Raw genomic sequence first — 17,055 nt, 5'->3', positions numbered from 1 at the left:
AATGTTGAATTAATGCACCGTTGTCACCTCTCAACAGCAAAAGTTTGCAATAAAACAGTTTTGGAAAGTTCATACAGTGCAGGCTCCCACAGGGGCAGATGGACACTGTTTCCCTGTAGCCCAGCCAGTGAAGATGACTGATTGTTCTTCAGGACTGAGCTGCTGCAGACATAACCCCAAGATAAATCACCCACGCCAAACACCCCTGCCGATACTCCACATGCTCCAAACCGACCTGCGCATCCTTACACCCCCCCCCCCCCCCCCCCCCCCCCCCCTTTATTTGCATAGAAGCTTCCAATTTTACTCGGCATGCGGGGACACATTTTTCAAAAGAAGCCACATCCATCATTCAAAATTTGCAGGCCGCACTCCTTTTTCCACAAACAGTTGATTGTCATGGCACAGCAAATCTGCCCGTTCTCCTCAGGGAAAGAGGAAGAATTGATGAATCTCTTTGTAAACTGAAATCTGACATATGTAATGGTTTCCATGTTGCGGAGACTTGAAAACAGACATGTTATATTTAAAGGATATCCAGCATTGCCACTAATGGTGGTGGCTTGAAGAGTGAGTGTGAGGAGGAGAGATTTTTTTTGAGTTACTCATAAGGTAATAAGCACAAACATGATCTGAACTACTAAATGTACTTGAAGAGTAAGATTTAATCTGACGGTGCGGCTACATTTAACGTTGTTCGCTGAATTTAGTTGTTTGGTCAACTTGCGTCATTTCAAAATAGGAATCAACACACTTGGGAATTTCGCTTGAGGGCGGAAGATTTCCCCATGCATATTTCACATTGAGTTCTAGTTGGTCATGCAAATTCAATGCATTGACCAATAGAAAGCTGATTGGATAGAAATTGACATATATTGCTACACTAATGGCAATGGACCTTTTTTTGCCCACAAAATTTAGCTAAAGCGACCGCAACTTTAGGCCTATAGATTCTAGTACTGTCAAGAAAATAATGAATCTGTTTAACTCAATATAGTTTGATCCCACCTCCTTTGCCTGCTTGTTTGAGTACCTCTCGTGATTTTTACCTAGAGCACTCTCGATGTATTATCATTGTCATAATCATTACCTGAATCCTCTACAGCCTTGAGAAGCACTGTTCGCTGAACTCTGATATCAGTTGGTTTTGATTTCTTTTATGGCAGACTGTTTGTTTTGCATCAGCAGGGAAGTGGGCCCCGCGCACCTGCACGAGGTTCAACTCTGAAAGTGGGACTGTGAGCATTTCACTGGGGCCGGCTGTCACCTCAGTTGTCTCTACAGATCCATCTTTTGAGTTATCTGACACCAACCTCTCTTGATTCAATTTCTTGTAGGCCTGCGGGATCTGTGATGGTTCAGTGGCCACATTTAACTCCGCACCACTCTTTCTGTCGCAGCTCTGCACATCATCAGTAACAGCCACATTAGCGGCGTTCATCTCATTTTTGTTAGAGTAGGTCTGTCTAATGTAATTCGTAATTGCCACAAACAGAAAAATCTTACAGACTTTGAACTAATGAAATGTAATAGAATATAATGTGTCTTTAATTGGGAAGAAGTCTTGTTTTCTGAGATTTTTTTAAAATGAGGTAAGAAAAATATTTCAATGGGGTAAGAAAAATAAACTTACTACAATTCAAAAGGAAAACACATTTATTTTTCTTACCCCATTGAAAGAAGTCTACATCAGATGTGACAGTTGTCGCAATAGCTTGAGGCTGTCTACACTTGATGTGACAAAGTGGCCATTGCCAATCAAATTGTTCTTTGTTAGAAGTAATGCAGGCGTTTGAAGTACGTCAGAAACACATGTCGCAGCATCCAGTGTAGACAGCATCACTGATTATAATAGGTTATATTTCCTTTTGTCACATTGCACCGTTCGTGTCTGGTGCAAAAACGGTGTCACTCAATTTTCAGAAAACAATTTTGTCATTTTAACTTCAAGTAAATGTATTTTGATTTAAAAATGTTTACTAGATATGTGTGCTGGTAAACAATACAAAAATACTGAGTAAGAAATGTACTTTTTTTCAGTGCAAAGGCGTTAGTCAGCATTTGTTGCCATGCCTGACAGTCAGATGTGAGAACTGAGAAATTTTCATTTTCCTCAAAATCTGAATTACTGTACAACTTCAGTTCATTTGGACAACTTAAAAAAAAGAAAAGGCACTCTCATTTATACCAGAAAACTACAATCACTCGCTCCAAACATCGACTCAGATCGACTCAGAAGATTAATCACATTGAGGGTGAAAATAATTCTGGAAGTGAGTGAGTGACAGAACGAGATAAAGTGAGCAGAAGTGATGGAGAGGGGGAAGAGGGAGGATAATGCAAACCTGATGTGTAGCGCACAGACTTCAGCACCCGGTTTTCTCCTGTTCCACAGAATCTCTTCAACAGATCTACCTCTGTATTAACAGCTGCTGGGCTTAGCCTGCCCTCTCTGGGCAAAAATACACACACAACACAGAACAAAAATACAGCTCATTAACCAGTAACAGTAATATAGCTATACATGCACTGTATATATATATTCAGTCTTTTAAATATATGGCAAGTTATTAAAAACAAGGAGCATAACTAATTGCTTTGATTAAAGGCAGTATACAGTATATGCATACAGAAAGTGTGTTTACCTGGTGATCGGTCTGACAGCAATGCTTAGCAGCTTCTCGTCCAGCTGATGCAGGATATTAAATAGTTTGTCTTCGTGCACTGTAGGAGATATGGGCCCAAAGATCTTCTTCATTGGCTCCCTGTTAGCTGTTGGCCATAAACACACCTTATTCACACCTGCTCATCATACAAAAACAATTTCACTACAATTTTTTTCGTCAGCCCTATGCTTCATTGCAAGCTTCATCTCAAGACCCGTTATGAAACGGGTGTGATCGGTGTCAGTATAAAGTTTAAAGGGATAGTTCACCCAAAAATGAAAATTACCCCATGATTTACTCACCCTCAAGCCATCCTAGGTGTATATGACATTCTTCTTTCAGATGAATACAATCTGAGCTATATTAAAAAATGTCCTGGCTAATCCAAGCAATATAATGGCAGTGAATGGGAGGCCAAAATTTGAAGCCCAAAAAAGTGCATCCATCCATTATAAAAGTGCTCCACACGGCTCTGGGGGTTAATAAAGACCTTCTGAAGCGAATCGATGGGTTTTGTATGAAAAATATTAATATTTATCCGTTATAAAGTAAATCCAGCTAGATCCTTCTGCCAGACCGCCTTCCATATTCAACTTACGGAAAAAGCGCAACTGGCATAAATGCTTAAATGACATTGGATGTAGCGTAAGCGTTTTGAACCTCGAGAGGCGTTACACTTTCTTCGTATATTAAATATGGAAGGTGGTGTGGCAGCAGCTAGATACTTTACTTTATACATTTTTAAATATGCATATTTTTCTTACACAAACTCATCAATTCACTTCAGAAGGCCTTTATTAACCCCCCGGAGCCGTGTGGAGCACTTTTATAATGGATGGATGCACTTTTTTGGGCTTCAAATTTTGGGCAGCCATTCACTGGCATTATAATGCTTGGATTAGCCAGGACATTTTTTTAAATAACTCAAATTGTATTCGTCTGAAAGAAGAATGTCATATACACCTAGGATGGCTTGAGGGTGAGTGAATCATGGGATCATTTTCATTTTTGGGTGAACTATCCCTTAACATTAGCAAAAACTTACCGAGCGCACCATTAAATGTTAGCCAAAAGCTGCAGAAAGCATGTCTGAAACTAATCTTCAGATGGAAAATTTGCTCTAAAAAAAAGTTTGGTCCAAAAGACTCAGACCACTAGTGAAAATGTGTCTATTTCATACATATAATGCTTTTTATATAGCCTATAAATAACATAGATTTTTTTATTACAAATTATATTATCAATCAATAAAAAAGTCAATTGAAAACTGAAAAAATAACGCTGTAATGACTATATTATCCCACATGATCTGAGAATCATGATCACGTGATCTGATTGGAGTCCTAGAAATATTGCAGCATCTTAAATAGTAAAAAAAAATAAAAAATAAAAAAAAACTGTACATTTCAGCAGGTTTAAATCATTACAGATATTCAATGTGGTCTCAGACTTTGGGATCCCACATATAAATTAATATAGGCACTGGACTGATGACGACCTCAAAAGTGGTATCGGAAATAACAGAATGTATAGAGCATTTCAGACAAAGGAAAAATAGTGCTTGAAGTAATATTGCATGTTCTCCGTGCAGCTCACCCTCCAAACAGGTCTGGACCTCCTTCATCTTTTTATCTTTGTTGAGTTGCAGAAGGTTAGAGAGGTGGTAAAATGAGTGCACTGTGATGTCAGGTGGACTCAGATGGAGAAGGGGACGTCCGTTATCATCACATTCCTGGGAAGTAGTTGATTCTCCTCTGAAAAAGAGAAAAAGCTAAAGTGTGTCAGGTGATTTAAGCTATCACCTGACTTTAAGCAGCTCTAAACATAAAGACTGCACAGATCCAGCATAGGAATTAATCTGCAAACCTACGGTATGAACCAAATGCAGTTATCAGTTATCAAGAGAAGTAAATTAAATTAGGTCTAATCGTTCTGATTTATCTAAAGGGGAATGTTATGCTAAATCAATTGCACGTCTCTTATATTAACTTACCTGATGACATATAAATCTGATAAGAAATCAGACGTTTCTAGAGTTGTTTTCCATTGTAAAGGCTCGCTGAATGCAAGCCTGGCCTCGTGTGGGTGTCTGTCGCCGAACTCCTCCGTGAAGAGTAGGATTTCATTCAGTATGTCATTATTCAGAGGGCTATTCTCTAGTTTATCCGCACCAGAGCTCCACTGAATTGCCCTAGAGAGTGCCACCCCCATGACGGACACTAAAGCAGAGTTAAAGCAATATTGTTAACAGTATTAATCCAACACGAGAGGGTTAAAGCTATTTCAATGCGTGTCCGAGGACTGATAGGCTGCGTTCCAAACATTTATTTAACTTTAAAGACGGAAACTATTTGTGACACTCTTGAAAGTGATTAAATGTACAAGACGGTTTATTACTCACCAAACGTAACTAAACAAGTCTGCTCACGTTTTAAAAGCGTGTTCCTTTATAAATGTTATCTATCTTGCTAACACCAGTTAGTGGGTAACCATAGAAACGAAGTACGCGCTCGCTCCGGTTGCTAATAAACAGTCAAACAACGTAGAGCCAAGAAGGTCAAAAAGTAAAAAGCGTTTTGTGTGAAGGAAACACTGTTTTGGAATGAATGATCAACATTACATTAAGATCTCTTTGCTATGCAAACAAAAGTGAGGTCCAAAACGAACCTACCTGACCGAATTAAAGGCTTTCACATTATGTCAACTGTTTGTTTTCTCTCTGGGGTTGCGTGCCCACAGAACCACACTTTTGAGAGGCTCTTTATAAACTTCCGTGCTGCGCTGTGCTGTATGGGTTTGGCAGTAAATCACACACAAGCATTTGGGCCACAGAAAAGACTTAATTTCCCCCATTGATCCTGCCCGTACAGCCTCTCGAAATAAGTGAATTCAGTACAACATAATTCACGCTGGGTTTAACTCTGATAGGTCTCACTCATAAGCTTTCAAGTGAACCAAAACCGAACAGGAGCTCCCTCTTTTCAGATCATCATGGAAGGCCCAGTGCCAGGTGTATTAGCCTCTCTCAGTCATTGCCAAACCACACCGATGACCTAGAGATTAACATTACAGAAATTTTCATGCATTCTCACTTAAATGGTGCTCTTTAGATGTTACTCTCTTACTGAATTAATGATTTTACTTCTTGCAGCAGAAGAGATCATTACTAAGAATTTTCCCCAGGCATTTAATATTACATGGAAATTTACAAGCATTTCCACAAGACTTCAACTCACACCAGGGCCGTAACCAGCATAGTGAGATATTTGATATTTGAGCAATATTTGATATTTCTTAAGGCTGTTCTCCATTAGGTTCCACTCTGTTTGTTGTTAGGATGGTCAGTCTAACAGTGCTCATCTATGTCACAAATTATGGTCAATCAGATCAAAGAAGGTGGGGCTTAATGTTCACTGAAGAACATTGTGTTTGAATTCCAACGAGATGCTTTTGGTTTTTACCATGGTTTTTACATAGACTGTAAAAAAAATATGGACTTGGTGTCCGTGACGTCATCCATAGGGTTCTGAAGAGCAATTTTGAAGCCTGAAAGTTGGCCGTTGCCATCTTGGCAGCACATCACTCCCAGATAACAGAAAATGGGCAAAGAGGCGGGACGTGGCTGGAGCTGAGCTGACGTGATGACTAACACAGCAGACAAAAGACAATCCACCTGTCACTCAAAGTGGCCACGCCCTTAATTATGCAGAACTTTAAGGCTGTATATAGGCTACTGTAAACGAATGAAAATTCACCCCCCTCACAGTTGTCATGAAGGGCAAAATTAGCCGTATAGACCAAAACCACAATTTGTACCAGGCTTTAAACATGTTTTTTTTCTGCTGTAAAGTTGGGCATTTTAACATGGGGCTCAATGTGATTCTGCTCCCTTCTGGAGCCTGTCTCTAGTGGCCACTCGAGGAACTGCAGTTTAAGTCACTTCCGTATTGGCCTCCCAACAACTGACAACTGTAAGGGGGGTGAATTTTTTTTATAACTCATTCGTTTACATTATATAAAGCATTAAAGTTCTGCATAATTAAGGGTGTGGCCACTTAGAGTGACAGGTGGATAGCCGTTTATCTGCTGTCTGCTAGTCATCGCGTCACTTCAGCTCCACCCATGTCCCGCCTCTTTGCCCATTTTCTGTTATCCGGAGTGACGCTTGATGACGTGCTGCTAAGATGGCAACAGCCAGCTCGACTCTACTTTATGCTTCAAAATTGCTCTTTTACAGTCTATGGTTTTTACAGTGAGTGCGTGCGTGGTTGGTAAGATATAAGTGGTAAGTGGTTGGTAAGATATAAGTAACGTAGGAAGTAGCGTGTAATTTCGCCATTTTGAATTGAAAATATGCAATCATTTAAATGATGTAATTCATAATAACTGAATGTGAAGAGACAAGAAGGTTTTTTTTTTTTTTTACAATTTTGACATATTAGATATACAAACAAGAGTGAATGTGTGCATATTTAAAAAAATATTTAATATTTTTATATTTTAAAATATTATTTGCAAAGAGCTGTTTAAATTGATTACTTTACAACTATATAGGTTATAATTAGACCTAGAACTTATTTTATCATTCTTATTTCTTCTTTGATTGATGGTTACGGCCTTGACTCACACAAAGTTAATTGCAGGAGCAGAGACCTTTTCTTTAATTTAATCATGTCTGTCTAGTGGTATGAAATACAGGTATTTCAGAGCTTCCACACACATCACTAAACATCACTGAACGGATTTAATTACAGTATACTATTATATATTTTCTTTGTGTGTGGGAAATAAACATAGGCCTTTGATTTTAAAACTGGAAAAATATCTGTTCTTGTTCCTTTTTGCAAAAGACCAGTCATTTACAGCCGTGAGGCCATAGCGATGATGAACAGAAGCAGAAAAGAAATGCAAATGCTCACTTAACTGTGTGTGTGTGTGAGAGTGTGACAACATTTTGATTTATACCTACAGTCCAGACATGCTTTTATTCTACATGTATTTGTAAAAGCCCAGTCTTTCATCCTTGGTTGAATAAATGGGTGCAAATCAGTGTCGTCGATCTTAATGTGTGACATTTTGTCTGGCATAGCTACTTCTTGGAAATCCAACAGACTAAAGCGGGGAGCCCAAAGGGGTAACACCGAGACTCTGTGGGCAATAAAAAACAGACCCTCTCCATCGTTAGAGCTTTTCTATCCCTCACTCTCATGTCTGCAATCATTCAATGATAAATTGTAAATGGATTCAAGATGATGATCTTGATATAGCACATGACTTTTCAAACCAGGGTCTATGGAGCCCCAGGGGGCTACAAGGGGTGCTAGAGTGTCCACAAAAATGTAAAGGTAGGGTAGGCAATTTTTTTTAAAACACTTTTTGTTATAAGAGAGTTTTAACCATTATAACAAAAAGTGTTCATTAAAAAAATTGCCCAAAGGTGTTGTATTGGGTTGAGGTCAGGACTCAAGTTCCAGTCAAGTTCCTCCACACCAAACTCGCTCATCCATGTCTTTATGGACCTTGCTTTGTGCATTTATGCGCAGTTATGTTGGAACAGGAAGGGGCCATCCCCAGACTGTTTCCACCAAGTTGGGAGCATGAAATTGTCCAAAATGTCTTGGTATGCTGAAGCATTAAGAGTTCCTTTCACTGGAACTAAGGGGCCAAGCCCAACCCCTGAAAAACAACCCTACACCATAATCCCTCCTCCACCAAACTTTACACTTGGCAGTCAGGCAAGTACCGTTCTCCTGGCAAACGCCAAACCCAGACTCGTCCATCGGATTGCCAGACAGAGAAGTGTGATTGGTCACTCCAGAGAACACGTCTCCACTGCTCTAGAGTCCAGTGGCGGCATGCTTTATACCACTGCATCCGACACTGCATCCAATTTGCATATCTCTATGCACATAACTGTGGCGCTACAAAGGCTGTCCCAATTCGAAGGCTCCTTGTTTCCCGTGAAATAAAGGATAGAAAAGACGGAGGCCTTCGAGGCCTTCTGAATTACACTTTTAAACTTAAGTATCAAGCTTACTCAAATATCAACAAACAAAAAAAACCTTTAAAGTGGTTCAGATGTTGACATCTTACCAAAGACTTATACATAGGAACACGGTGCACTCCGATTACAAATGGGAGAAAGTGCAACGGCCAATACAAAGACCCTTTAAGACAAGTCATTTCACTTGGTGGCCATCTTTGAAACGCCTCCTGGGGCATGCAAGTGCAGCTCTTATCTCTTTGAATGGAGAAACATCAAGTTCTTGAAAACTGTTCACCAAGCTTCTCACCGGAGCTTCTAACGGCAGCTGCAGTGATGCGATGCAATGACTTTACTAATCACTGATTGGCTCTTTCATTTAGAATGCAGGGCTTATTCACCATATTGGGTGTTGCACTTTCTCCCATTCATAAGTGATCAGAGTGCACCATCTTCCTAGCCTGACGTCGTCATACTCAATTCTAGTCAGAATATGAGTCTGATACTGCTGTGTTGGGCTGTGATTATGGGGCGTGTTTCAGCTGAACCAGGAAAGACCTCAATTGGATAGACCTACAACCAATCAGAGCAACGGATTGACGCATAACGTCAGTTGTCAAATGTCAACAGAACTCAACCGCACTGTGTTGCCAAGTCCGTGGGTTGTTATCATGTCCGCGGGTTGAAGCGACCCCAATTATGTGATATACAGACCCAGGAATGCGAATTTTAGCAGGCAGCCCTGCCAAAATAACATATTTTACCCCCCAAATGCCATTTTTTTCCGGAGAATCCCCCCCGGAAAGCTATTGGGCTTGTTTTTGGCTAGTTTTGAGTAGCAATTGGGCGGGTTTTGTTGGAAAAACTGTCTGCACGCACGCTGGAATAAGTAACGTTAGAAGAAAAAGATGAGTGTAAACGATCTCTGCCGGTGTTGTAAAAAAAAAAAAAAATTTCTGAGAGAAATAGTAAAGGTGAATGCATATACGAACAAGTTCTCCATTTAGGATTAGAACAAATTCAACCCAAGCATCTTTGATGACGTGGATGATTACGTTACTGTTTATCATCTGTCCATCATCGTCTAAAGCCCGCCATGAGAATTTAATTGGTCCGAACAGTTTCTGATGAGCATAATTACTCCTCTATGGATCAAGTCCAGACCGAACTGCCCGAGCTCAAATGTTGCTACCGTCTTCCTATATTACGTCTTTAACCCAATATGGCGAAGAAGCCCCGCCTTCTAAATCAAAGAGCAAATCGTTGATTAGTAAAGTCATCGCGTCACTGCAGCTGCCGTTAGAAGCTCCGGTTGCTATAGAAACAGGCAGTGTTCTGAGAGACGCACGCGTTTAGGACTGCGCATTAGCTTTGTTCAGGCTGAAAAATTATTTTTTTTTTGGCATGATATGAGCGTTTAGAAACCAAATTTATAAGACAGTTGTCAGATTTCATTGGTGATTTCAAATATGAAATTGAATCGTAAGCTTGGCAAACATTTTGGAGAATTTGATGTTTCTCCATTCAAAGAGATATGAGCTACACTTGCATGACCCCAAGAGGCATTTCAAAGATGGCTGCCGAGTGAAATTACTTGCCTTAAAGGGACTTTGATCTTATTAAGATGCGATTATACATAGTTTATTCTTTTTATTATCTATAGAAATTGAGCATGTTGAACATACTTAGGCCCTGTCCACACGAACACGGGTATTTTCAAAACCGCAGCTTTTTCTACGCGGTTTGGCTGTTCGTCCACACGCAAACGCAGTATCCGGTTACTGAAACCGGACTTTTTTGAAAACTCCGGCCAGGGTGAAGTTTTTTAGAAACTCCGGTTACAGCGTTGTCGTGTAGACGGTGAAACCGGAGATTTCGGCTTGTTAAGTCGAAATGTGCGCCGTTATCGCTTTTGTTTATACATGAGTGGAGTCTATGCAATGGCAGACGTAACTTTTTATAACTCTGCTAACAGCGCTTATTACATATATACAGATACATGCGCAGTTATCTCATTGTATTGCAGTACAGAGGCGCCAGAATACAATAATACAACATAGTAAGGCAAGTGTGTGAAGCTTCAGTCCACTTGAGCCCTGCCCCTGTGTATATAGGCTACAGTTACCTGTCACTGATTCCAAAGTAAACTTGTAGAAGGGTTTCACTGAGCCCATGGCATCCCTCAGTGCATTGGTGCCATGGATGGGACCCATGTGGAAATCAAGCAGCCAATCATAGCACGGTTTTGCGTTTTCATGTGGACGGAGATTTTTTTTAAACCGTGCTTGTGTGGACGCGATTGTTTTTTAAAACGGAGGAGGAAAAACTCCGGTTATAAAAATACCCGTGTACGTGTGGACTAGGCCTTAGACAGGTTGTGAACCCTTTTTTGTTTACAGACAGTTAACAGTGTAATTTATCAACGGCAGCTGTAACAGTTGCTAGGCGACAGGAAACAGTAGGCTACTCCAGACCTTCCCATTCAATAATGCTCTGTCTGACCTTTGTGGGCTTCGAAGGACGCAGCCTCCGAATTGGGGGACAGTCTCTTTGCAGAATCTAGTGATGTGTCGTTCATGAATGATTCGTTCATTTTGAACGAATCTTTAATATGACTCGGGACTACCGAGTTGTCTCAGAGAGTGATTCGTTCATTTTGTGTTGACCGCGCATGCGCATTACACTGAATCTGTACTGGAAAGAACAAAAATTATTAGTTCATCTTTCGAGTCTCGAGTCTCAAGTTCGGGTTTGAGTCTTTCGTTCTTCCTGTCAGTCCCATAGTGTCTATGCTGCTGTCAGTAGCGGAAACAGAAAAGATTTGTTCTTTCGAGTCTCGGGTTTGAGTCTTTCGTTCTTCCTGTCAGTCCCATAGAGTCTATGCTGTCAGTAACGGAAACAGAAAAGATTAGTTCTTACTAGTCTTTCGGGTTTGACGTTTGAGTCATTCGTTCTTTTGCCACGTGGCTTGTCACTGTATTGAACACTAGTTCACAACCTTTTTACTAACAAGCATGTAGTTATTTTTTTATTTTATTTTTTTATATATAATTCTGAGTTAATATCAGACATATACAAATATGGGAAATATATTGACTATTCAAGTCAAGTCAATTAGACTATTACTCGTTTTGAATCAACTGTATTTTATTTTTCTCTATTGAGTTATATTATAATTTTTTTTGTCCTTGTGTTATTAATGAATAAAAATCAGTTTAAAAATGTTACCTAAACCTTTGTAACATAGCTTATAGGCCTATAGCACCTATACAAAAACATATTACACACACACATATATATTTATATCTATATCTGTGTGTGTGTGTGTGTGTGTGTGTGTGTGTGTGTGTGTGTGTGTGTGTGTGTGTGTGTGTGTGTGTGTGTGTGTGTGTGTGTGTGTGTGTGTGTGTGTGTGTGTGTGTGTGTGTGTGTGTGTGTGTGTGTGTGTGTGTGTGTGTGTGTGTGTGTGTGTGTGTGTGTGTGTGTGTGTGTGTGTGTGTGTGTGTGTGTGTGTGTGTGTGTGTGTGTGTGTGTGTGTGTGTGTGTGTGTGTGTGTGTGTGTGTGTGTGTGTGTGTGTGTGTGTGTGTGTGTGTGTGTGTGTGTGTGTGTGTGTGTGTGTGTGTGTGTGTGTGTGTGTGTGTGTGTGTGTGTGTGTGTGTGTGTGTGTGTGTGTGTGTGTGTGTGTGTGTGTGTGTGTGTGTGTGTGTGTGTGTGTGTGTGTGTGTGTGTGTGTGTGTGTGTGTGTGTGTGTGTGTGTGTGTGTGTGTGTGTGTGTGTGTGTGTGTGTGTGTGTGTGTGTGTGTGTGTGTGTGTGTGTGTGTGTGTGTGTGTGTGTGTGTGTGTGTGTGTGTGTGTGTGTGTGTGTGTGTGTGTGTGTGTGTGTGTGTGTGTGTGTGTGTGTGTGTGTGTGTGTGTGTGTGTGTGTGTGTGTGTGTGTGTGTGTGTGTGTGTGTGTGTGTGTGTGTGTGTGTGTGTGTGTGTGTGTGTGTGTGTGTGTGTGTGTGTGTGTGTGTGTGTGTGTGTGTGTGTGTGTGTGTGTGTGTGTGTGTGTGTGTGTGTGTGTGTGTGTGTGTGTGTGTGTGTGTGTGTGTGTGTGTGTGTGTGTGTGTGTGTGTGTGTGTGTGTGTGTGTGTGTGTGTGTGTGTGTGTGTTATATGATTCAAAATGAGTAATAGTCTAATTGACTTGAATTTGTGATGTTAGACTTGAATAGTCAATATATTTCCCATATTTGTTTATGTCTGATATTAACTGAGAATTATATATAAAAAAATAAAAATAAAATAAAAAAATAACTATGTGCTTGTTAGAAAAAAGGTTGTGAACTAGTGTTCAATACTGTGAGAAGTCACGTGGCAAAATAACGAATGACTCAAACGTCAAACCCGAAAGACTCGTAAGAACTAATCTTTTCTGTTTCCGTTACTGACAGCATAGACTCTATGGGACTGACAGGAAGAACGAAAGACTCAAACCCGAACTCGAAAGAACGAATCTTTTCTGTTTCCGCTACTGACAGCATAGACTCTATGGGACTGACAGGAAGAACGAAAGACTCAAACCCGAACTCGAAAGAACAAATCTTTTCTGTTTCCGCTACTGACAGCATAGACTCTATGGGACTGACAGGAAGAACGAAAGACTCAAACCCGAACTCGAGACTCGAAAGATGAACTAATTATTCTGTTCCCGGACCTGTGTCACATGGCCGGCCCAGCCCCAGATCAGAGTCAGACACAGACGAGTCGACAACTAACGTCTCGAGGAGTTCGAAGACACGAGAGGCGGAGAACAAACGTGATAAATATGAAGTTGCAAAAGAAAGAATGTCTCGGATCAGGAGGTGAGGTGAACTAACAGAGTTAGACTGCAATAGCCTGACCCAACAACTAACTTAATCAATTAATTAAACGTTTCAGTTTCTTATCATTTGGCTTTGGTTGCAGTAGTTTATTTTTATTTAGTTTTACAAATGTAATCAACATTTTCATAAGTACTAGATGGGTTGGGCTATTTAACATGTCATTTTAATTATATTTTTCTGAAATGAACGAAATGACTCGAAAAAAGATTAGTTCATTTTGCTGAACGAGACTCAAAGATCCGAGTCAGTAAAATAATCAGAACTTCCCACTACTAGCAGAATCTGCTGTGTCAAGTGTTTGCAGAATCATGTGTTTTGGAGGAGGCTTGGCTTTGGAGATGCTCTGAAGGGAGGGTGGGAATGCTTTCAAAGCTAGCTTCTCTGAAATTGCCTACCCTACCTTTAAGAGAACTTAAAAATAAATAAAATTAAACTAATTGTGCTTCATTTTTTGTTATGATTTGTAAAGACAGAAATCATGTTCAGAAAGTTTACCTTGTTTAAAATTATTTTATTCTATACTGACAACCAAACAGCATTTAATTTTAAATTTGAATTTAATTATTTACAAGTTTACACATCTACAATATTAAACACGTAGTGGAGAAAAAAGATTTCAGATCTATGTCTTTTGTCAAATGTCATCAACAGATAGCTATAGAAAAAGAAAAAAAGGGGGGGAAAGGAGATCGGAAAGAAAAAAAGAGAGAATAGAGAAGGAATTTAAGGTTCCATATAGAATTACTAGAGAGAATTAAAGAATGAGAGAAGGACAGGCATAGAAAGGAAAAGAACACGAAAAAAGAGGCTCTTAACTTGTAATCCACTGCACGCTCTCATTAGCTCTTACTAATTGCCGTTCGTTAAGGAGGCTAAACACAATGAGCTGGTGCACCAGGGCTTCCTTCAAACATAAACACTCACAGTCTGTGGTCAGAAGCACCTGTCAGCTCCTCCAACTCCCTCTGCCTTTGACTCAATCTCAGCATAATAAACAAAGGCGGCGTCTGGAGCGGTCCAGCAGTGATGCTGATTGAGCTGAAGCGGGAACACACTGCTGAAGATTTACGAGGCGCGGCTCTGTCTTCAAGCACAGAGGCTGTGATTGCATCCGTCCACGGCTCACTCTCCACTCTCAAAACAGTCCATTAACGAGGGGAAATCAGGCTTGGGCAGGAACACACACAATTTGTGGGCCGATTAAGGGCACCGACCTACTGGAGTTGGGGCCAGTTCAAATAGTAGCCTACACGTTTTTACGCTGTTTAATAATTTTGTATGCAAACGCACTAGATAGAGGTCCTTGACCATTGTGGTTTTTAAGCATCAGATCTCACGCATGAGCGCAGGCTTTTTAAATCAATGTTAACTTTTAAAAATGCCTCTCGAGAAGTTATTTTCAACTGCGCTTCCTTTGTGTGAACCTGAAAGTTAAAGTCCCTGTAAAGGCAATTCTGAGATTTTCTAAACACATTATAAATGTAAAAAATGTATTGCTGAAACACGTTACAAAGACTGTGAACTGTGTAGTACTGAATTGTGAGGTTAGACTCTTAAACAGTTTTTCTTAGGTGGGGCTAAAACGGTGGCTCATGACGCACTGGAGCCACTGAACCTGGAGTTCACACTGCCCGATTTTAGCCCCGATTTTGACTCGCCGACGGGTTTTCCGAAACCGCCGACAAATGCCCAAATCATAGGCAAATCGGTGCTCGTGCACGTGAGTGACAGTCACACGGTGTGAATGATCAAAGACGCGATCATCAGAGAGACTCGCAGATGAGTCGCAGACGCCCGTGAGATATTTGGCATGCTAAATATCTAGACCTGTCGGCGATTCAAAATCCTGTTGTGTGAAATGTGTTCTGACTGAAAATGACATCGGCGATGACCGACAGCCAGTGAGAGAGCAAGATACAGGGCAGCGGGAGGTTCGGGTAGGAGTTATAGACCACAATACCAGTATTTTAATATATATATTTACAATTCTATCAAACAGAAACAAAGCACAAACATTTGCTTGACCAGCCGCAACAGCAGCACGGTGCAAAAGGATTTATTTACCTCCAACTCTCTTAGCAGAACACAATCATTGCTCCCTGTAGCTGTGTCCCAATTCGGGGGCTGCATCCTTCAAAGGCCGCATTTGAAGGCCGATTGCGTCACCGCAGCGCGACGAAGGCTGTCTCAATTCGAAGGAGCCTTCAAATGCAGCCTGCCGTCCCTGTTGCCAAGTCCCCGTTTTTTTCAGCCGAATTAGACCACTTTTAAGTTGTTGCCGCGGGTGAAAAATTATTTCCGCGGGTTTGTTTCTACCCCATAAGTACGATTTCGCCGCTCCAACACCCCCAAACGTACAACTGCAGTGGAGAATTCGGCCGCTCGATGGAGAAAATCGCATTGGGAGTTTTGGACTACTTTTGTTGCAGAGACCTGGCAACCCTACCCACCGTCTTTCTCCCCGGCCGCGAAGGATAGAACCAACCAGAACAAGTGGATCCTTCGCAGTGTATTCCTCTGCCCATCCCGCGGCCGAGGAACACTTATACATGTAAGTAGCCTGTTGTGTTTTAATTTACTAAAATAACCAACGAAACGTTTTAAAAGCCGGTGGTCTTTATTTCTGTGTTACCACGGCACAGCTTTATTCGTTAGGTGATCTGATGTAATATTTCGTTTTGTTATGGATCAAGTTACTTTTAGCAGCTTTATTAAAATGAGGCAGCAAATTAGTATTTATTTACCAGGCCGGAAAAATCGAGAATATAGAATTTGAGTATCTATAAATATGATTTCTGGAGTATTTTGTATGTTTGTAGGCTACTGATGCATCATATTTTTAATTTTTCTTAAGATTGCACCCCTGCCTTGCAGGTAAAAAAAGTAAACTTATTACAACTTAAAAAATAAATAAAAAGTATGCAAGTTAATAGACACATCTTTTCTGAAATGTATTGTGCTGTTGTGTTTGTTGTTGACAGACATGTTTGTTTTCTCTGCCTTAGGATTGAAAGTGTCCTGGGACAGGTGAGGGAGTGGGAAACTTGGCCATGGTTTGTCTTCATGATTGAGGTGTTGGGACAACCCCACTGTCCTCATTGCCTCCATCCCTGAGGACACACCAGGGCCAAGTTCAGCAGTGGATGACCAAGATGAGGAGCAACTCCAGCCAAGAGGAGACGAGACGAGATGATGAGCTGATGGAGAGACTGAGGGAGGACAGGAAGTTTCAGCGAGAGACAGAGGACAGCAGGGAGAGAATGGACTGATTGTTTTCTCTTCTTGAGAGATTGTTGAGAACTAAAATTTTGGTTTTGTAAATTAAAATGTGTAAATGAAATATTACCGTTCTACACATTATTTTTGTTATGCAAGTTATAATTTGTTAATAAAATAAATAATTCTGTACATTTATTTTTGTCATGTCAATTAATTTGTAAATGAAAAAATAAATTGTTCTATACATTTTTATTTACAGTACTTTTTACAACTATTTACATAAGTTATGTTTAAGATTAGAAAAACTAAATACATTTTAAAA

General features: G+C 40.4%; 1 protein-coding gene across 1 annotated transcript in view; it reads right to left on the bottom strand.

Annotated features, from left to right (window-relative positions):
• The window catches only part of odad2 (outer dynein arm docking complex subunit 2), an 85,914-nt gene extending 70,245 nt beyond the window's left edge, over positions 1–15,669 (bottom strand). The window contains exons 1-5 of the mRNA XM_079801199.1: positions 15,579–15,669; positions 4,660–4,885; positions 4,263–4,420; positions 2,646–2,772; positions 2,346–2,452 (exon numbers count right to left, since the gene is read on the bottom strand). Coding sequence (XP_079657325.1) covers positions 2,346–2,452; positions 2,646–2,772; positions 4,263–4,420; positions 4,660–4,877 — 610 coding nt within the window. The 5' untranslated portion in view covers positions 4,878–4,885; positions 15,579–15,669. The remainder of the gene's footprint in view (positions 1–2,345; positions 2,453–2,645; positions 2,773–4,262; positions 4,421–4,659; positions 4,886–15,578) is intronic.
• Positions 15,670–17,055: the final 1,386 nt, after the last annotated feature.

Source organism: Gobio gobio, assembly GCF_949357685.1.
Source record: "Gobio gobio genome assembly, chromosome: 20".
In the NCBI taxonomy this organism is placed as follows: Eukaryota; Metazoa; Chordata; class Actinopteri; order Cypriniformes; family Gobionidae; genus Gobio; species Gobio gobio.
Note: the sequence above shows the minus strand (reverse complement) of the source record. Positions and strands in the feature narration are given on the sequence as shown.